At 39.0% G+C, this 22158-nt stretch overlaps 1 protein-coding gene across 1 annotated transcript in view; it reads left to right on the top strand.

The window, feature by feature from the left end:
- The window catches only part of CDC73 (cell division cycle 73), a 101757-nt gene that overhangs the window by 17119 nt on the left and 62480 nt on the right, over window positions 1-22158 (top strand). Inside the window, exons 8-10 of the mRNA XM_039555878.1 lie at window positions 3241-3339; window positions 4590-4668; window positions 14875-14939. Coding sequence (XP_039411812.1) covers window positions 3241-3339; window positions 4590-4668; window positions 14875-14939 — 243 coding nt within the window. The remainder of the gene's footprint in view (window positions 1-3240; window positions 3340-4589; window positions 4669-14874; window positions 14940-22158) is intronic.

The raw sequence follows: 22158 nt of genomic DNA, 5'->3' as shown, positions 1-22158 counted from the left end.
TGAGTGGAACATAAAGAAATTCCCAGAGTAACTTCTAGTGAAAGGAGTGTCTGATTTTTATTTTTTTTTTCCCCCAACAGTTAGTAACAAGTTCAATTTTATCAACAGTTTTTTATAGGCTTCCTAATCTGAAGCTTGACAAAGTCATCATGTGCTCTGCTTTCAGTTGTTTAGCAATATATATTCTCATACTGTAATGTGAATTTCTTAAACTACCATTGTCCTGAAAGCAGGGTCACAAACACCTTTTTATTCATGTGGTAGTTTAAACAATCTCCTGTGTGGCAGTGTGCTTGTTGTGTGCCCCAGCATGGCTTGTCCAGCTCCAAAGTGTGCAGAGAACAGTTTGAGGGGCACCATGAGTGTCTGCAGTTGTGAATTACAAGAGCAGGGAGGACAGAAAATCAGCTTCAAAGTTGGTGAACAGTTTGCAAATTGAAGATACATATTCTGAGGCATAGGAGAGTGATGCCTTAAATGATTTTTTACTTTTTGATTTGAATTCCAGATTTAAATATGTGCTTTAAATTTAGATGTGCAAAATATTTTCTTTTAAATATACAGTTTATCACTTCATGTTCCTTATGAGCAATGTTTTAATTTCTGCTGTACTTTCATGAGGCCATCTGAATACTGTTTGCATTTTTCATGTCATGCCATATATAGGAATTACTGAAAATGTGTTATGGGAATATTGCCTTTTTGGAAAGCATCATGCCTTTCAGTCTGTCAGTGGCTGTAAAGGATTTAGCAGTATGTCTGAGCACATCAAGCAAATGTGTAAAGAAATGTAGTTGGGGCTCAATTCTTCCTTCTCCAGCCCTGCTCTAAGTTTGGACAATGTTTACAGCATTCTGCAGCTCTTGGTTTTCCTGGGAAGCATGTATGTCCAACAAATCCTTATTGTTGGTTCCAGTAAGATTTTATTTGAGTTTATATGGTTTTTCTTAGGCTCCTCTCTCTCGGTAGTGAAACACCAGAATGTATATTAAAACTTGGTTACAACTTAGCTATAGGAAAGTTTTGAAGCACTGTAAGCCATATTGTGTAACAGTGCATATGCTTCTAGTTTTACATGTTAGATTTAAGGTTTTATTTTTGTCTGATGATTGAGATGAAGTGTACTTTTCTTCAACTTTTTTCCTCTAGAATTGTTTTCTATGAAGCTGAAACCAATGTTTATCCTTGATGATCACTATTAGAAGAAATATTTATTTATTTTTGCTAGCATGATAAAGCTGCTGTCGTGACTAGAAGTCTTTGTTAGTGAACATTAGGGTTACGGTGAGCTACAGAAATTAAAGACTGTGATTTTTTAGCATAAACTGTGATATATTGAGATGGAAGCATTTTTATTACAAAAGGAATTTAGTTAGCGATGTGACTTCATTAAGCCTTCCTCATCAGAGCAGTCTGATCTGACTGGCCCTGAGATTTCTCCACAAACATCCCGGCATTAAATTACCACTAGCAATAGTAACTTGACTTAGTGTATGTTAGTCACTGTGTCGGCAAGGGATAGAGCATCTGTGCAGAGAAACAAATATTTTGATGTTTGGGGTTTTTTTCCCTCTTCTCTTCTGCTCTGTCCCCCAGATGAGAAGTTTTTGGTAGTAAAAATGTTGCACTTGATTATTAAGTTTAACTAAATCTAGGGCAGAAGCTAAGGGATATTCATATTCTGATCTCTGAAGGGATGAACAATGAAAACCTAGCTGTCTGCAATTCTGCAGGGCTTTACAAATCAGCTGGTACCTGCAGTGACTTCCTGCTCAATCATTTTTCTGTCACAGTAATATAATCCCACATCCCTGACCAAGCCAGTGAGCAGCAAGAAGATGATGTTAGTTTGAGTGCTTGTTAAAACACTGCTGGTTCTCTCCTGTTCCAAACAGACATTGGTTGCGGCCTTGGGGGACTTGCATTTTCATGCTGTGGAAAAAAGACATCAGCAAGAACACTTCTAATTCCATGCTTATTAGTGGCTTGTTTTCAGCAGATGGGAGAAAGAATCCTGTGGGTTTTTTTTACCTGAGTTTGGTCCAGGATGTGCAATTTAAGGCTATTAAAGTCCCATATGTTTAAAGGCCTTTGAAAAATTCACAATTTGAAGTTCAAACTCACTTGAAGACTATGTTAACTGTAGGTTTTATGAGTACAATACAGATGTGAGAGTTGGTTGTAACATCCTTGTGACTGGGAGCTGTGGCTTCTGTGTGGACTGTGTCACTCTTATAACATTACTCCTGTTGTTAATTAGTTCCTTCTTGTGAGTTTCAGAAGATGGAGTAGCCTTGTTTCCTAGAGACAGTGTGTGAATAAGCACAGCAATGACAAGAATTGTGACTGATAGATATGCTGCCCAGGCCACAGTTTGGGAGCAATCTGAATTTGCAGTGAAGGCCTGTAGTTTAGACTTTGGGTATCCTCATATAATTGATATGTGTATGGCTTGCAGCTCTTGAAGGGTTTTTTCCCTGGGATTTTTCTGACTGAAAAGAACTTAAAATACAGTTTTGTGTGAGTTCTTTCAGACTGTGTCAAAAGAACCTGTTTGCTCAAGGGATGGCTTTGCCTTTGTAAGTGGTTTCTGGTGGTCTTCCAGTTCCTGCCTTGCCAGCTTGACAAGGTGCTCACTGAGGTCAAGTGAGCAGAATTAGGGAAGCTTTGCAGTACAACTCTCTCTAAGTGATTTCTACAAAATTGACCCCAGAAGTCTTTGTTTTGTAATTCATGTGTTTGTTTCATGATGTCAGTGGTGTTAACTTCAGTGTTAGTATACAATACTCTGGACAGTGTAAGCATTTTGTGAATACTTTATATTATTCTGAACCAGTTAAAAAAAAAAAAGCTGTCTTCCTTAATTGATAAAAGATTTCTTTTACTGATGAACCATTACTGAAAATTGACATCAGTGACAGACATTGTGTACACTTTGCAGTTTATAGATTACAAGTGCTTTGAGAAGAATTTGGTTTACCATGTGGTGTAATGAAGCCAGTTAGATTTAGCAGGTGTGGGCCTTAAAGAATAAGGGGTAACAATGATGCCTTAAAACCCTGTTAATGTTTGGATCCTGTCACTGAAAAGGGGTCAGAAATCATTTATTTAGAACATTGGTGCACCAGTGTTGGTTTTCGGTGAAATTTAAGTTCACCAAACGGTGTCTTCCACCTGGGTGGTTGTTATGTGAGATGCACACGGTCATCAAGGTTCACAGATATCTAATGTCTTTTTCAGAACTTTGCCAAGAATATTTTTGCAATTCTTCAATCAGTTAAAGCCAGAGAAGAAGGCCGAGCACCTGAGCAAAGACCTGCACCAAACACAGCACCAACGGTAAGAGCAGTGCTTGGCTGAACACGAGGGCTGGGACACCAAAAGTGAGAGCACAGTGTCTTCTCAGTATTACATACACAGTTGGTTTTGGTTTGTTTCCAAAAAATGCATGTTTTTCAAGCATAACTTCACAGCTATTCTTTGACTTAAGTTGCATTTATTGGTATTTAAAGAGTTGAATATATTAGTTTAATTTGTTCAATATGCTCTTGTTACCGAGAGATTAATCTGCTAGTGCCAGCTTCTGCATCTATCAAGCACTAGCCATGTGCTGCATCTATTTGCAAAAAATGTATTCGATGAGAGTGCTGCCATTTCAGATGAAATGTTTTGCTGCTTTTCTGACAGATACGGTAGCAAATGTTTAAGAATCTGGAGCATGACTCACGAGTGAGAACAGCTCGAACCAGCTTTCTTTTGCTTGTAATAAATCAGGACAGACTTAGAGCTGTATTGTTCAATGCTATCTAGGTATTAGACAGGATTTGTTTAGAGTTGTGGTGTTTACTATTGTGTTCTATTAAACCTAATGTATCTTCGAACATGGTGGTAGTCTGCTCTAAAAGCTGTTTAATCATACTTGGTTGTTTTTGCTGCTACTGCATTTAACAAAGAACTAAATTTAAATAGCAAGATGAATTCCAACATGTAAATATTTGCTTTGTGTTGAATTTCTTAAATTGTGCATGGCATTATTCAAATGTCCCACTCAGAGTAGTTGTGAATACATAACTAAGCCATCCACAAAAATGACTGAATTGGTATTGAATGTGCCTCTAGATTGGTGCTTTTTAAAAAGTTTTTTCCCAGAATGCTTTTTTTACTCAAAATTTGTTTTTATTTATTTTATTTAGCAAAATTTTGTCTTAATCAGGCTGACAAGGGAAATTTTGTGTGGCTGAAGCCTTAATCATGAATTGTCAGTTGATACTCTTTTCCTCGCTAATTCTTTAAGTATAACAAAAAGTCAGTGATTTCACTACACATAGAGATTTTAGTAATGTAGTTTGTTCCTCTTATTTTAGTTTTGCCTCAGGTTGTTCACTTTGCATTCAGTACTAAAGTCTGTGTCTGTAAGATTGTAAGTGGATGTTGAATGGAAACATCAGAAGTTTTCAAATGCATTCAAACTCATACAAAAATGAACTGGTTTTATCCTCTTGAGTAGTTCTGAGTAACTCTTCATGAAATTCAAAAACCATCCAATACATTTTTAGTATGTTTTACAAATGTTATTTAACCTGTTTTAGGATCCAACTTTACGAAATAAGCAACCTATTCCAGCTGCCTACAACAGATACGATCAGGAAAGATTTAAAGGCAAAGAGGGTAAGTTGATTGCTATGCTTTTTTCAAAAGAAAAAAAAATTGAGAACCAAAACTGACAAGTCATACTAGGGCATTTTCTCTGCTATTATTTTACAAACCTATGAAAAGACAACAAAGAGCTCTAACTATGCCTAAAGGTAACTTTCCAAGTAATAAAATCCAAAAGTATTATTTCTTAGAAATTATTTCTACCTCTTAGGAAGCAAACTGAAAGCTTAAAACCAGAACTTCCTTGGGGAGGAAAAGATTTGTATGGGGAAGATAGTATGCAATTAATAAAAAAGCACAAGTGCAAGGATGACTGTCAGGTGTGTAACATGAAATAGATTCCCTATCCTCAAACAGTCACTGTTACCCTAAAAGTTGCCTCCAGTAATTCCAAGTAAATATTATCTAGTTGTGTGTATTTAAATTAAAAAACAAACTGGGAACTGCAGTGCAAAACACAAGCACCCTCCTGGAGAGGAGATGGAAACAATCTACAATATTGAAGAATTCTCACCAGTTTTAAAACATGGTGAACATTGAACTTGAGTGATGATTTGTCTTCCTAATGCAATTTTTCTCCTGTCCCCATTGCTTTTTTTATCTTGTTTTTAGCACAAGTTCAGTTACTTCACTTTCATGTCTTGCTGTGGTTTTATTTTGCAATCTTGTGTTTGTTGTGCTTGGATGGTTTTGTGCTTCTTGCAGAAGGTCATGCGAATTTTGTTACGCTTCTGAATTGCCTCTCCTGGTTCTCAAATAGTCATTTTCCTCTTTAATAAAACTTCCCATATATGTTTTTAAGGGCTTTCTATTCGGCTGCAAGGACTTACATGCTGCTAAATGCCATTTTAAACTCAAAGTGAACAATTCAGCTTGCATTTTTTTAGAGTATTTGGCTTCCTCCAAGTTATTACCATTTTTTGTTCAGGAAAATCGTAGCCAACTCATCTCTGAAATGATTTAAATAAAAAGAAAGTTTTGTAAAGCTGCATTTACATGTGAATATATCCTTTATGGGGATGTTTGTTTGTGTATGAAACTTCCTATGGGAAATTGGGTCAGATATTGTATTATATCCTCTTGAAGTCTATTCCCTGTTGGCCTCAATACGCTTATATTTCAGTGCAGTGGTTTTATTTACTATTGCTCATTGTGAGTTGCATGGTGGGATGGAGAAAAAAGCCAAAGCAGGATGTTTGGTAGCTTTTTCAGCAATGAAAAATAATCCAAAGTAGCTTCCATGAAGAATTAATTGTTGCAAGAAAAGCCAAGGGAATTTGGGAAAGAAAGGAACACAAAATATAGAGCTAAACCAATCCTTCCATGAATATTTTTACTAGTCCTTACTCAGTGTCCTTCTGTTAATATCTTAAACCTTCAAAACTCATTTATTTGCCAAGCAGTTTCCCTTTTAATACCATTTCCTGTTAAGATTTAAAAGTAGTAAATATCTAAACTGGACAGTGTGAAATGATAAAAAGCAGAGCAAGGAATTAATAGGCAAGTGTAAGAGTTCAAATGTACCACAGCCTGTAATTCATTGTGGGCTCTTTTACAACAAGAAGCTCAGGTACAGTGATGGTCTGAGTCCTCCTAGCTGCCAAATGACATGGTTCTGGTCAGGAACCCTGCAGGCAGCATCTGTCCTGAACAGGTGGGTGGATTTCTTGCTTATACCACATGTGTGTGGTTCAGGAGGGAACAGGAAATAACAGGTTTTGCATGGCAGGAATGAAGAACCCAGAAGAGTTTGTGGAGCAGCTCATCAGTGCGAGCTTAATGTAGACACTTCTGAGCAGAAAGCAGAGATGAGATCAGATGACTGGCAGAGAAAAAAAGATTGTCTGTAATTAGCAGTGGTGAGAAATCCATTTCAATGTTGTGTGATTCTGAGAATGTGGTGTTGGGGCTTCTCTTGGTGCTGAAATGGGGTTGACTGGACTGCAGCTCTTGTTCCAGTTGAAAGGCTCCTTTGTGATGTGGTGATATTCTACCTGCCTAACTCACTGTCACACTCCATTCTAGAGTGTGTTTATCTGCCTTAACTTTCTGGTTATATTTGGTTTAGTCACACAAAGTTAATTTTGTATTTCAGGTTTCTAGGTATATTTAAAGAAATACATAGGTTAAGAATAGCAGTGGTGTAATACCAAGTTAGCTAAGTGTAGGCTAGCATTGGAAATAAAAACAAGGTGTTGGAAAGAAGGTATTTTAAATGTGAGGTTGACTTATGAAAGGTATTGGTACATCACTTATGGAAGTTACATAGAATTAGTAATTAACACCTGGATTTCTTAGGAGGGGACCTAGAGATATTTGAGATCTTCTTCAGCTTCAAATTAACTTCAGCAAATAGCAAAGATCTCATTTACTTCTAGGGTATTCTATTGTAAAACTATTAAATTGTAGTGTAACTGGAACTCCCAGTGCAGGTGGTTTTCATGTCATAATTAGGCATTAATGCACTGGTAATGTCATTTGCTTAAAACTGAACGATGCACATCACTTGCAGCTCTGTCACAAATGACCTCATTCCTTATGGAATTTTTTATTTAGTTGCCCTCAAAATGAAGCTGTGGCTTCCAAATATTCAGTGTAGAAGTGAGATTACAAGCAGAAATAGTCATTAATAAAAATAAAATAAGGCATTTTTTGTTCATTAAATTCTGTTTTTTTACAATAAGTCTGGTAAGAACTTGGAATTACACATGTTTATGGAAAGGTTGCAGTATTGGGACTTTTGGGAAAGAAGTCTGAAGGAAAAGAAAGATGATAAAAAGAAAAAAAAAATAATCAAAGGGTAATAACTTGCAGTCTTTATGCCACTGTATCCACATTTATTAGTAATGATGGATAACACCTAAGATGAAGTTGAATCCTACAGATTTCTTCTGTTCTGAAGGGTTTCCACACCTTGCCCTCTGTGACTGCCTGTGGTTGGCTACAAATTGTGGAAGGCAGGATGGCTTGTAGCAATGGGCACAGTGCTACAATTCAGCTTGCATAGGCTTTGGCTAAAGGTTGAAACAAAGCCAAAAGACAATGTGTCTAGGCTTTTTTCTTTGTGTCTCACCTGTTTGCTCTTTCCTCAGAGGTACTGAAATCCTAAGAAGGGTTCACAGTAGTCCTCTTCTAGTTGCAGCAGGATTGTGGCATATTGCCTATATTCAGTTTTGTATGATACTACAGTATTTAAAGTTTAGGCAGCAAACAGGTGAACGGTTTTTCTTTGAATATTTGTGTGCTTTAATACACAATTTTTCCATTAGCTGTCTTGTCCTTAGCATAAGAAATTCGAAGTTTGTCGAGCTAAGAGGGTAAATTTAGGAATTTTAACATGCATTAAGTAAACTGTTGAGTTGCAGCCAAATTTCTCTGCTTCTTGTGATGGATCATTATTTCTGATGCAGTGTATCAGGATGCCTCTCTGGTTCACTGACTTAAAATTTTCATGCCAGATGGGACAGGCTTTGCTACTAGAGTGGTTTAATAGTCAGTGTGAGGGGGTGGTAATTGTGCTGTTCTTGAAGAGCAAACAATGAGTTCCACGTGCAGTCAGTAGAACTGCTCAGCAGCCCAGGGGCAGCGCTTGCTCACCTTTTGTCCAGCGGGGGTCTTGGTCCTGCAGCTTTGGTCAGGCAGGACAGAGAAACCTTTCCTTTGACATTGTTCAAGTTCTGTGATGCGTTAGAATGTTGTTTGCAGTAGGAATTGCACATCCTGGATATTTCCACATGGGAAGTGGAAGAACGCGTTGCTGGGCAGTGCACCCATCCTGCCCAACTGCTCAAATGTTTTTGAGGTGAGGAGGTGAACTCCTTGCAAACACTTTACTTGGGTGCTGTTTCCTTCTTGTTGCTTTGGTTTCTTTCATGCTGGCAGTTAGTGATGGTATCTTCTCTTCAGCAACACAGAGCTCCATCCTGTGCTAAACTTTCTCTGCTTTTACCTTGGTAAATTCCTTTCCTTCATATTACTCCCTCGAGTAGTTTTTTTACACTTTATTAATGTGCATCTTTACAATTGGGGATATTTTTTCAAACTGCAGTCTGTCCTACCTTCTTGAGCAACATAATTTTAAAATCTTTTTCAGGATTTAAAAATCGTGTGCTCAAATGTCGTTTGATGCTTAGGAGCTTACTTTGTGTCCTCTCCTGCGTGCCTTAATGTTTGATATTTAAATACACGTTATTGATACATATATTTTGGATGCTATACTTTGTTTTTCCCCCATTTTCTTGGGTGGCTTTACCTGAGATGATCCTTTTCCTGTGCTTGCTTGTTCTGTAATTTCAAAGTGTGCAGGAGTGCTGGGATGGTCGTCTCGAAGATACAACATTTTTGTGACCCATTGAGTGCATCCCTCAGTATGGATGGCAAAGTCAAGTTTCCCTGTGCTGTTCCAAGGTTAGGTCTTTAAGGCTTATTCCAGGAGCATTCCTGTTGTTCTCAAAGTTTCAGCATAGTAGAAGCCAATTGTTAATACTTCCCCCAAAATAGAACACCCCCCCCCCCCCCCCCAAACCTCTACCAATATTCAGTCCTATTTAGTGTAAATCAGGGAGTCTTGCTGTGTGATTTCAGCCCATAATGGTGAAAAGAATATTGCTGACTGTGTTCAAGTGTTTCCTTCAGGAAAGTTTGCTGTTGACTTTCTGCTATTGACATTTCATGTTTTATTCATAACTTCATTGGATTTTCAGACATAGCTGCCATTTTCCAGAAGTTTGTCTGGCTTTCAGTCAGTCCTAAGTGCTAAGCCCAGGGAACTGAGGACTGTGAAGTTATTATATTTGAGTTGACTCTGGACCATAACATTTTGTTTCTCTCTCCCATACATTATTAGAAAAGTTTCTTTATAAAGCATTTCTCATTATAAGTTCTTTTGTTTTAAATTGTGTGATATCCTTTTACGCAGGGAGAGTAGAGCTGGTAGCAGGAGATAGAAGGTTCTGAAGTTTTACTGGTCAGACTTAGTTTGACCTGTTAGACTTTTATTTATTGCATTCACTTTTAAGGTTTATAGGATACTGCTTTTTTTTCCCTAGCAGAGAATATGTGGAAGAGATGCACATTTGGAAAAAGAATGTGGTCTATCTGTATTTTCTGGCTTGGAGTGACCAAGTAGTTTAAAAACTTTCAGCACTGTACATTCACTTCTGTGCTGGAAAACACACATGGATTCATACTGTAATTGCTTTTAACTGTGAGAAACTTAATATGTTGGTGTTAATTACTGGTAAGATTATTACAGAGCTGTTATACATGAACTGTACAGAGAATTCGTAAAGTAATTAGTGTTGCTTGGAAATTTAGGTGAGAAACTTTTTCTTGTTAGGGTACAGTACTGTAAATGAGTGCTCAGTAAGCTCTCATTCAGAGTGAAATTTGGTGTCAGGGATTAAATTACTGGGGCTGTGAAGTGGGGTAGTGAATCATTTCCAGGCAGTCTGCAGAGTGTTGCTATCTGGGGCTTGAAGAGTGTACAGCTGAAAAAAGAAGTGGTTATTCAGTCTTATTCATCCACAATTCAAACCAAGTCTTTAACTTGAGCTCTTCAGTGTTTGAGACATGCTGCTTTGTTCTGTTTTTATTTCCCTTGACTTCCTTCCAGAAATTCAGGTTAATTTGAGTCTTTTTCAAGCTTTTATTCTTTTGGTAATGTCTCAGAGCTCAAGTTTGTAGTCGGATTGGATGACTTGAGCTGCAGCAGGTGCAGAATCAAAGTGCTGAGTGACCTAGATGGATGTGAACAGTGGCTTTAAGCAAATGGAAGGCACTCTGAGCATTAATACTTGTATGTGAGGAAATGGAACACGCACCATGGAGGTCTCCATCACCATGATGGAGAATATAATCAGTCCAAAAAGCTGATGCACTAGGGTGCATATTTTCATTTCCGTGTTTAATTATTTTAAATAAGAAAAGGCACTCAAGATTGATGCATGGTGATGCTAGAAAGGTAACTAGTGATGAACCACACTGGAAATGTTTATGGTTCTTTTACCAGTCTTTGGGTCATGGAACTGTGAAACTGTGACCATAATACATGCAGTGACTGGAGAAGAAAAAAACCCTGGTGATAAATTATGTTTTTGAAGCATCAGAGTTGTTTATTCAGTTCTAGTTATTATGTTTAGTCTCTCAAGATGTAATTTTAAGGCATCTGTTGATGTTGGCGTTTTTAACAATGCATATATTTCTAAAACTGATTATATTTGGTAAACAAAAGGTTGCAGTACAGTTTTTCATGACAGAACTATTGTTGAGCTTTGCTTGTGTTCTTTAGTCCTTAGTGTTAGACCTGTGATTGAAACACTTAATATGGACTGCTCTTTGCCTAACAGAAATGTGTGTCATAACTTTGTAGTAATTATATTGAAAATTCCCAGTGTATTGAAGACCCTCAAGTAAGTTTTTTAATAGCTTTCTGTACCTAATTCCAAGTTTAAAAATAAGGGTCCAGAGTCTTACCAACGTGGTACCTTTGTTTATAAGGGGTTTTTTCTTCTTAAATAACTTTTTCTTAGTAGATGGTTTATCATTTTAACTGCTTCTGTTACCACCAGTGAAGCTGGGAGTTTGAAGCTGGAGTTATAAACTAATTCTTGGCCAAGCATTACCATTTCATGGCTGTGCTGGTGCATGACTCAGCAGCACAGGTTGGAGCTGCTTTGGGAGGGAGAGAAGAGGCATTGCTTTTGTGTTCTTGGAGGGTATGGCACAGCATTTGTGCTGATGTGTGCTGAGGCCATGGCCGGGGGCTCAGGGCCGCTCTCTGTTCTGCTCCTCTTTACTGTGGCCCATGGTTCCTCTTGTATCCCAGGTCTGCTTTGGAGCAGCTGCATCAGGGTCAGCCCCTGGAGAATAATCTGGAAGAAGTGCCTTTGCTTTCTAGCCTGCTCCTTGAATATTTTTTACAGCATTAACCTGGCTGACATCCTCAGCAATTTTTGAAGTGGGAATGAAGCTGGAACTGTGGAGTGCCTGACCTGGAAGCACTTGTTTCCTGCTTTGCACGGGCTGTGCACAGTGAGTGGAGCTGAGGGTGCTGCTGGATGTGCCCAAGTGTACAAACTGTTGAGACCTTACAAAAAGGGTACAGACATGCAAGGGGCAGGGTTCTTGCTTTAGCAGTGTTTATTTCTGTAGGAGAAGTGATTGACTGATAGGTACAATATCACATGGTGCGTGTGAGAGGATCAGATCGGATCAACAAAGCTGTGTTCTGAGAAAAGTGTCCGTGTGGTTACTGCTTCAGGGAGGTTTGCTGTGGCCCTCTGGAAGCTGGAGATGCTTAACTCTAATTCACCAGTTGCTTGAGAGTTTGAGGCAGGAAATTGGAGATCTGGTGGAGGTTTGGGATGTGGTTTCCTCTACTGACCCCACCCTACTGCAGCCAGCAGAGCATGGGCCCTGCAGTAGCTCTCGTAGTGGCTGCAGTAACTGTTTGCAGCAATGTAAGTGGGTACCTACACTGACCATTTAACATGTCTTATATTTGCATTAGTACAGAAAGCTGCTATGCTATTATTTGCTAATTATCAGAACTGTTTTATTTGCTACCTGAGAAGCGGCCAAATAGCACTGGGGGCCCTGTGTAGCTGCTGGGAACATTCATCAGGCAGGAAACTGGAGTTTGCTGGAGGCAACAAGTGGCTCTTCATCCAAGTTATTTACTTCTCCTGCTAGAAAGAGGGGTCAGGACAAGGCTGGGAGCAGGAAGCTGCTGAGAACCAGATCTATGGTTTGTGGCTCATTAAATGAGCCAGGACAGATTTTATGAGAGACTTGGGACAACTTTTGCAAAAGATGAAACCAGTGGCAGTTGAGCAGAGATCTGTTCCCTGCCAGGTGCCTCTCTCCCCTTTGATTTACTTTCTAAGTGTGCTGCTGGCTCTGTAGGCCTTTATTCCCTTTGCAATGCTGGTGGAGACAGGGAGAAAACACGGAGAACTAATTACAGAGTCAGGATTTGTGCTGAGAGAAAGAAGCCACAGCAGGCCAGGCACAACAGAGGATGGTGCTGTGCTGCTCTTGCTATGGGGTATCTGTACTCTTTGGAAAGAACATCTGACCAAAGTAGTTGGAAATGCTCTGTGTCACCGGCATGAGGAACCCACAATAGGTCAGTCTGGCAAGGATAAAGGTTCTTCTGGTGGTGATGTCCTGAAATTCACAAACGACTGTCAGCCTAGATTAGACACCTCTGATTTATGTCACTCCAAGTCAGCAAAAGCATCTCTTCAACTTAGGGGAGTTCTACCAAGTATTCTGCAAGGCTCCAGGCAGCACCTGAAATATTAATATGCTCCCTGCCCAGCAGCAGTGACCTATATAGTCACAGAGCAAAGTGTTCTTGCAGTCATATCTGACCATGTTCAGCTCAAGTTCAGTGGTGTGATCTCTGAGCTAAGACTCAGGGCATAGTTACAGCCTGGGGTTGAGGGGAAAGGTGGGAAGGCAGTATCAAGTTATATACGGAGGCAGTATCAATTTATATAGGGAGGCTAGGCTGCTGTCTTTTTTTTTTTTTTTTTTCCCCTAGTAGGAAAGACTGTATTCATGTGTGTCTGTACCTGCATTTTACTTTCTCAGAATCATATCTGTAGTTCAGAAATGTTAAATCTGGCAGAAGGGGAGGGGTGGCCTTGAGAAGTAAAGCTGAAGAAGAGCTGGAACTGAGGTGGCTGAAACAAAACATGGTCAGTGACACTGGCCATCGTGACTTGTAGTCTTGCAGACTTGTAGTACTTGTAGACTGGTAGTGGGTGCCAGGTCTGGTGGCATAACTGAGGGAGTGAGGGAGAGAAGGTGAAACCCCAGACTGTTCAGAAAGTAGATAGCTGTCTCTCCGGTGAGAGGAGTATGGTCAGTTTCCAGCTCTGGAGTATCTTTTTATAGGCATTGGAGAGTTCTTAAATCTGGAAAACTTTTCTGCCTTGGTTCCTTCGAGTGTCTGATGATCTTCCTCATCTAAAGCAGAAAGGATGAGCAGCCACAGAAGTTTCCCAGAGCATGTGCGTTGCTTTCAAGGTTGTCTGGGTTTCGATTTAAGTTAATTTACTCATGATGAGAGCAAAAAGCTCTAACAGTTTTGAAAATTCAATATTTTTCTTGTACTTTTTTTAGGCTCAGGTAGGAACCATGCTTTGGTTCTGCCTTATTTCTTCATCTATCATGTTTTTGTGCTGATGCATTGTATGAATGGGGTGTAATAAATGACAAAATCATACCAGTTCCAAGTAGCTTTTTCTGCACAGTATCAGTTCCTTTTACCCAACTCTAGTTGAAATAGTCCAAAAGTTGCTTTAATGTGGATAAATGCTTGTTTGTCATGGTTTGATTGGTGATGACCATGCTATTTTAGGTAGGAATTGTTTGTATTGTTGGGTGATGGGATCAGTTGATGGTAGATGCTGAGCCTAGGGAATTTACAAAAGGAAAAAAGGTTTTCTTGTGAGTCCTGGTGGCATTTATCAGGAGCTTACTTTGATCTTAAAGCCCTGAGAATAGGGGGACAGAGAAGGAGTATTGAAAAGCAAACAGGCTACTGACAGCAGGTTTAGTCATTGGGCAGTTGCAGGCTTCTGACACTTAGCATAAATTCAATCTAATTAAAACTAATTAAAAAACCCACCCCAAGAACCCCCCTTTTTATAACCTTTAGTCTGGTATTGTGTATTTTTGCAGATCCTGTTGTCTGTATCATATGACAATGACATTGTTGCTCTTCAGCACTCCAGAAGTGAATTTATTAAGTACAAAGGCCACACTTTTAGAGTTGGCATGTAAATTGGTTTCTTAAGTGTATTTTTCCATTAATACAAGTTGAATATGTTGCATTTTAATGTGTTCTGGGAATATGAGCGGCTTAATCTTGTAGAGAGGAGAATTTCTGAGATTGCATGCAAGTTGTGACATATTCTCACAAAGATTTAAGTTCATAGCCTTTCTCTGAAGTGCTTTCAATTAATTCCATGCAGCAGCAAAAGCTTACTCTGGTTACAGGAAGCAGAAATATCAAACTGACCTCTGTCTAAAGAAAGCAGATTTCCTAGGGACTACCCAGGTTTTGTACTGGGAACAGAACCTAAACCACCACCAGCAGGATGTGTTCTTTGACAAAATAACTGCAGAGAGATCTGCAGTGTTGTCCATTTAGACATGACACTGCTGTATTCACAAGGATTTACAGAAGGCTTTTCTTCTTTGCAGAAACGGAAGGCTTCAAGATTGACACCATGGGCACCTACCACGGGATGACTCTGAAGTCTGTGACGGTGAGTGGGAAGTCTTTGCTTAAATATGTTTTACAGACATGATCATGTACCTGTATATAAAATATATGTTTAGAGACAGAGATCTTGTCCTCTTGTCCTAGGCTCTGGAAGGTCACTTAGGCTGAGTAACAGAATTGATGAAAGTGTTCTCTATGAAAAGACAAACCGTGTTTTGTTTGATCTGCATGTTTGAGAGGTCTGCAGCCCTGGGATTTGTTGGTCTGCAGTAGAAAGGTGTGCTGGGAAGGCTTCTTGAGGTGCAGCCTTTTTCTGCTATGCTTAGCATACCCAGGTTTTTGCTAACCTTAGGTGTGTCTGGAAAGGACATCTTTCATAATCATAAGTGATAAAACTATACTCACAGGTTTTGGGAGTATAGCTCTGTTTCCCACTCTGCATTTAATAAAATAATTTTTTTTGGTGGTAGAAGAGTTAGACCTCAGCATTACTGTTGAAGCTTTCTAGCCTGGTGAGATGGACTTCTATTGTATGGCTGTACAATGCTGTCAGTGGGAATTGCAGCATTCACAGATGAGAGAGATCCTCAAACAGATTCCCTTTTCTTTCTTTGGCCAATGTTTGTCTGCTTTTGTGGAAGTGGGTTGAATGCTCTCAAATAAATGCTGTTTTGATCTGCTGGTGAGTAGGACAGATGCTACAAAACTGCTGTAATGCCCTCATTAAGGTTTTTGCCATCTGCATACCTATGTAAATCTGATGAATAGACAGTGCTAAACAGTTTCCTAAACCCATGCACTACTTCTAGTTTGCACATCTCATTTGAACTTAAAATAGGATCTTGAGTAGAAACTTCTGAAAAGCACTCAAAGGTTTTTTTTGTTTGGTAGAAGTCCTTTCCCAAATCTTTCATTTGCAACTCATTTTGAATTAGGATACTGTAAAAAAAATGGAAGGGAATATTTAAGGAAATAACCTACTTAGCAGCAAATAGTGTCATTTCTAGATGAATTCAGAAATTTGAAAAGATAACCTATTATGTCTGAAGATCTGTTCTTGAACTTTGCATGAATTTTGGGCTACTTTATGAGGGATCAGAGTGTTGTTATACCAAACCCAGGTTTCTATGGGATATTGTATCTGCTTCAAGGGGTAGTGATTTGAAAGGGGTTAATAAATAGGTTCTGTTTAAATTGCTCTGTGGGGAGGAAAAAGAAAGAAGAAAGAGAAAAGCAAGATTAGAGTAAAGCAGAAATGTTGAAATGTTTTAAGATTATCAGTGTAAAATCTGTAAAAGTGAAGGGATGTACAGTAACTCTAAAAATTATATGGGTTTTTTAAGGTCATAACACAATTAAGGTTTTTTGTTCTAGGAATCCTACCTCATGTACTGAGTGTACTGGCTAGGGTTTTGAGATTATTAAACTGTCCTTGTTGGTTTGTTCCATTTAGAAAGAAAATATAATAGATATTAAATTACAAATAAACCTGTTTTTTAACATAAACCAGAATTTTAAAAAATAACTGTTTAAGAGGTATTGCATGATTGCACATAAAGCATAATCTGGTGCCATGAGAAATATTAAAACTCCATCTGTCACTTAGCTTTTGTCTAAGAAAAAACCGGTAAGGGATTCTTGGAGCCTTATTTTCCAGACTATTAAAAAGGTGCCCTCAATATTGAGCTCATTCATAAATTGCAGTAACATCCTGGCTTTGTGTTTCAGAGGGGGAGAAATAAATCTGTTAATTATGTTCATCTGTTTTTGTCTAAACTTTGTCATAGTGATGGACCACATAGTTCTAACCCATAATCTCAGACGGTATTTTTGTGGAGAATGGTTAATCTCCTGCCACTTGGCAAGTTTTATACTTTGCTTTTACTGAAGGTTTTTTGTGATTTGTTTATATTTTTTTATGCTAGAGAAAATTAGGGAGGAAATGGGAAAGTAATTGCTTCCCCTAGGTGTTTAATGGGAAAGTCCATTATACTCATTGGCTAAATCCTAGGAATATGGAGGATAGCATTGGAATTCATTCCACCTGCATGATCTCATCTGTTGTCCTCATAGTATTGGAAAGATCTCTCTGTGAACTCATCGAACATTTCAAAGGAATTGGAGTGTTAGGTAGCTCTTGGTTAGAGGCTCTCTTCAAACTTCAGACCTCTGATTTCCAGATGGATGCTGGTGTTTGAAAGCTTCTGGTTTTATGCCATTTTTCTCCTCGACATGGTGGCTCCTCCGTTTCTTCTGTGGTGTTTGCTTCCATTAATGTATTTCTGGAGAGCAGTCAGATTCCCTTAAAACTCATGCTTCTTACCTGCAGTGTGAAGTGATCCACTCTTTGGAGTTGCCCACCTGCTTCTCATATAAAATTCGTAAAAGGTGTTTTTGTTTTGGTTATATTCCCTACACTTGCACTCTGCCTTATTGTAATTCTCTGTAATGATTTTTATGAAATGTGCAAAACTTCTGTTTTGTGTTTGTTCTTGCTGAAATGTGAGCTGTCCTAGATGCTTGTTCTTTTTAACAGCAAAACAAAAACTTCTTCGTCTTGACTGCTTTCTTTTCATCAGTGATGTTGGAAACTTTCTTAGCATTCAGAGTTTGTGCCAGAACAGATGGTGAATGGTGGGCTTTTTTCTGAAGTAATGTCAGCTAAAATAACTTGTGCTGCTGGCAGTTCTTCCCTGTAACAGGGTTTTTGCTTAATTGGCACACTTTCTCTTAGGAAGAACTGACTTATTTATTGAATTTTTATTGTGAAGGCATGATCTCATTATTCTGGACCTTAAATTGTTCATAAAAAGGCATTTTCCTCAGAAAGATTTTAAAAAAATATTTTTTTTCCTTTTTTAATACCTGTGGCACCTTCTATGTGCCTGGATTGTTTTGGAAAAGTAGTAAGTAAGCTAGTGGTGCTAGCTCTTGCTATCTGGTTCCCCAGCAGTTCACATAGCAAACTGTCCAGCATGACTTTTCAAAACCTGCAGGTCTCCCTGCAGGGTTCACTTCCGAGCTTAATCCCATGTATAGCAGAACAACTTCTAGTTTTTACCTAGGAAAGTTTGCTGTTTGAGGTGGATCAATCTCTGGAACAGAAGTATGTTTGTATTTCTGTACCACACAGGGTGTGAGGTAGTGCCGAGAGAGAATCTTAAGCTGATGTTCTGAATGTATTCTTTGTTACTTGTGTAAATTTGACATCTTTGGGGCTTTAGCCTCCTGCTTTTCTAAAGGGAAGTGTTAACTTGGAGCCTAGGCCAGTGTCATCTGGTGGAAGCCTAGAAGGTGGGTCTCACCTTTTATGTATAATGAAACTGAAATTTTGGGCTATCTGTTTCTGTAACTAGGATATGTGAAGCATTTAGCTGTTAAGCTTGAGATGTAAAGATCAGCACAGACCAGTTATCTTCACCTAGGGCAGGGTAGGGAGAAGTTGCTTGTTCTGTGAGAACTTGGTAAAGCTGGCTGTGGGTACTAAACTATTCCAAGCTGAGGGCATGCTTTGTATTGACTGTGTGCACTTGCAAATAATATTTGTTTGTCCATTACAATAATAGTCATGGTGATGCTGGGTTTATTCATCTTTGTGCTTTTTGCCTTGAGTTCTCACGGCTTTAATATGAATGAAAGAAAGAAATAGCATGAAAACCTGTGGAGTTCTGTAGGGTGATTTCCTCTGAGTTCTGAGTGCCCTGGCTGGTCAGGGTGATTCAGGTGCTGGAACCTTGTGTTTGAGTGAACAAGAACTGCATAGCACTGCAGTAAGCCCTTGCAGAAATGATTTTGTTGTCATTCTTAATTGCTGAAAAGCTCTCCTGTTTTGAACTTGGGGTTTGTTTCTTTTAGCATTCAGGGCTGCTGAAGCTTGGGAGCTTCCTTTGTCTTTGGTTTTTGCTGCTAGTAATGGAATCTGTCATTGATCATCTGCACTCATAAGTAGCCAGAGCTACTGCTGGCATTTCTTTCTCTTCCTGTTCAGTAAACAGGCAGATACAAGAGCTCTTGCAGGATTGAGCTGATGGCCTTCCCAGAGAGTTTGGAGCTGTACCTGGATGGATCGGTATAGTTAGTGAGGGCTTCAGCTGAGGCACTTCACTTGTAACAAACTCCAATGCAAATTTCTGTGGTGTATTCAGACTTCAAAAGTAAGAAATTCTATGTAACTCTTCAGTGCTTCTGAGTTCAGTGATATTTTTCCTGCAAACTGACAAAAGTAACATCCTTCTTTCCATTGTGCACTGCCAGGCTTTACAGCAATCTTTGGGTAAAAGCACCCTGAGTAAACGTATGAGAATATCAATAATTAAAGTAAATGCTTTGCATTTCAGTTACAACAAATACATTTTATAGTCGCAACAGAAACCAGCTAATTAAAAAGAAGTCCCTATGTAAGCCACAGTCCAAGCAGGTGTAATTTCAGAAGAACTGGAGACTGATTTAGCGCCCCTAAGGTCAGCAGCGTTTATCATCAGTTTGTGGTCAGTATCAGATTTGGGCATTAATTCATCAGAGAATGTTACTGTTATTGCCCTCAAAATCTTTTGAGTTGGGTATAATCTCTGTAATTTTTTTTTTTTTTTTTTTTTTTGTAAACTGAGAGGTTGTTTAACCACCTGTGGTGTATTTTCAAAGGAATAATGTGTAGTATAAAGGAAGGGAATGGCTAAGTTATGGCACTTTACAGGCTGAGCCATTAGAGGGGAAGCAGTTGGGGCAGAAACAATCAACTTGGTATGTGCATGTACTTTTTTATATAAAAGACTTAAGAAAATTGAATGCTTCTATGTGAGTAGGTAAATCCACAGGACCTTATAACTTATCATGAGGAATTAAGATTGTGATTTAGTGCCAAAACTCAAAATGACTGTTAAGAAGCATATGGTGGGGTTGGATGTTGTCTCTGAGTGTTCAGATAAATAGCACTTTTAAAAAGAAATAAAAATTTAATACATCTTTAATACTAGAGATGGAGGAGAGATACCTACTTATCCACATCACCAGTTTTCTGTGTCATGTCCTAATCTCATTAAAATGTTGGAGGACAGTGGGATTGAGGGAGAAGTCAGCAAAACAACGGACTCTTTGAAATGTCTGAAACCGGCTCTGAAATGCAGCATAATTTTTATGCAGCCTGTGCATAAGGTGGTCATTATTCCCAATGTGAGTGCAACAGCAGCCTGCCCACGTTCCCACTCCCCTCTGCAGGCTGAGCAGCTTTCTGTGAATTCTCTCTGTGCATCCTATTCAGTTTTTAACCAGCAAGAGGAGGTGAGGACAACTGTAATAATATAGAATCATAAAGTTACATAGATTTGTATGGAGGGCAGATATTTTTAGAAAAGTTTCCTATAGATGATAATTGAGGTAGATATTTGTTTTATTGGGTTTGTAAATTATTTTTCACCATAAATATACCCATCTGTAACTAATTCAGACATACTCATGAGGTCCTTGGTCCATGAGGGTTGAGGGCCAGGACATGACTATGAACTCAGAAAAATCTTTGAGCTGGAGAAATGGATGTTTCTCCAGAATAGTCTGCCAACAACCTTACACTGCTCTGGGGTAACAGACAAGAAGGCTTTGTGTGTCTGTATTACTCTAATGAGAGTGGATGAAATGCAAGTTTCCTAAGAAGTATTACTGTATTTTATATTTAAGGCCCACACAACAGTTTCAGTGGTTGGCATTTCATTGCCTCAGTCGTGTTTCAAATATTAAATTGCTTTCCCTTAAAGAGTTCTAGTGTAAATAGTGAAGCTGATAGAGACCAAGAAAAATCACACACAAATGCTGCTTTCAAGAAAATGTGTTAGGTTGAACAATGGTGCACTCGTTTTCTTTGGGATTGTAAATTGTGTACATCTGTGCCAAGATATCTGGCTGTTGTACTGTGTTACACAATAGAACTGCCTGTTTTGTTCCCCATAATAGGTTTTCTTTTATGTTGAGACTAAGAACGGCAAATTCAAGTAAAGCAGGGGATGTTGTATAACCAGTCATGCCTCAGGAAGTTAGGCACTGCTGTGTGGCACCAGTGTGCAGCTGAACAAGAGGGAGCGAGACCTGGAGCTGTGCAGCTTTGCCCCTGAGTGAGCGTGCCTGGAGTCACTGCTGTGGGTAAAGCTCAGCTGTGTCAGTGCTAAGGGTGCTTGTGGCACAGCTGGCAGGTCCTTGAGAGGTTTGAATGGAGGAGGGCCAAATGTGAGAACCCAAAGCATTTCTGAGTGTACATTCAATTAGAGCTTTACACGTCCAGGAGGCTTTACTTAAAAAGGCCTGAGAGCCTCAGACATGCTTGGTATGAGTTGTGAGATGACCTCCTAGACCTGTCTTGATCCAAAGCTGAATGACAGGAGTGTATTTGCCAGCCGTAGGGGTATCCCCTGGGAAACTCATCTGCCATGCACACTGTGCACTAGCACTGGGATCCTTTATGAATGTTTCAGGAGTCACTCTAATTTGGAAACCTGACACCAAATAAAACTGCTTAGGGAGCTTCATTTGTGTTCTATGGATTGGATGCCCACCTTTACTTGAATCCTGTATAGGATTCTGCTTAGAGTCATTTGTGTTTTCTCAGGTCTTTGGGTTTGTGTGTAATCAAAGTTTTATAGGGTGCTGCTCAGTGATACCAGCTGAACCAGAGCTACAGATTCTTATACTTTGTCCTAATAGTTCTGAACAGTCAGACATCATGCACTGCACAGGCATATGTTAAACAACTGGGTCAACACCTTTCCCTCTACAAATTATCTCCAAACATCTAATGAATGTCTAACAGCTGCATCTTCACCTGACAGTTCTGGGGAAAGAACAACTCTGCTGTTATGTAGGTTGTAATTTATTCACAAATTGAAGGAGATGTAAAGGTCTTGCAGACCCAGTAGAAATGAGCATGGGCCAGATGAGGGATCAAAAAATAATTCACTTTAACATACCTTCTTCTCCCTGCAGGTTATGGGTAGCCATCCTCTTGTCTTGGCAATTAGTTTTAACAAACTTTTGAAGGTTTCTAGCACAGTTTGCAATTTATGATAGAGTAACTAAATCAAAATTACAATTAAAGTATTTAATAATCATCTGAGTGATTAATGTAACTAATGTGAGAACTGAGTCAAGATTTCCTTCTCTGGTCAAAAATTTTGAGATTATACCATTGTCATTAGGCCCTGTGACACTTTACTACTTAGGTGTTTGCTCGTCATAGAGTAAGGTAGAATTCATTATTTGTGGAAACAAGTTTTCTGCTT

The sequence above is a fragment of the Corvus cornix genome, chromosome 8 (genome assembly GCF_000738735.6).
Source record: "Corvus cornix cornix isolate S_Up_H32 chromosome 8, ASM73873v5, whole genome shotgun sequence".
NCBI classification, from domain to species: Eukaryota; Metazoa; Chordata; class Aves; order Passeriformes; family Corvidae; genus Corvus; species Corvus cornix.
Note: the sequence above shows the minus strand (reverse complement) of the source record. Positions and strands in the feature narration are given on the sequence as shown.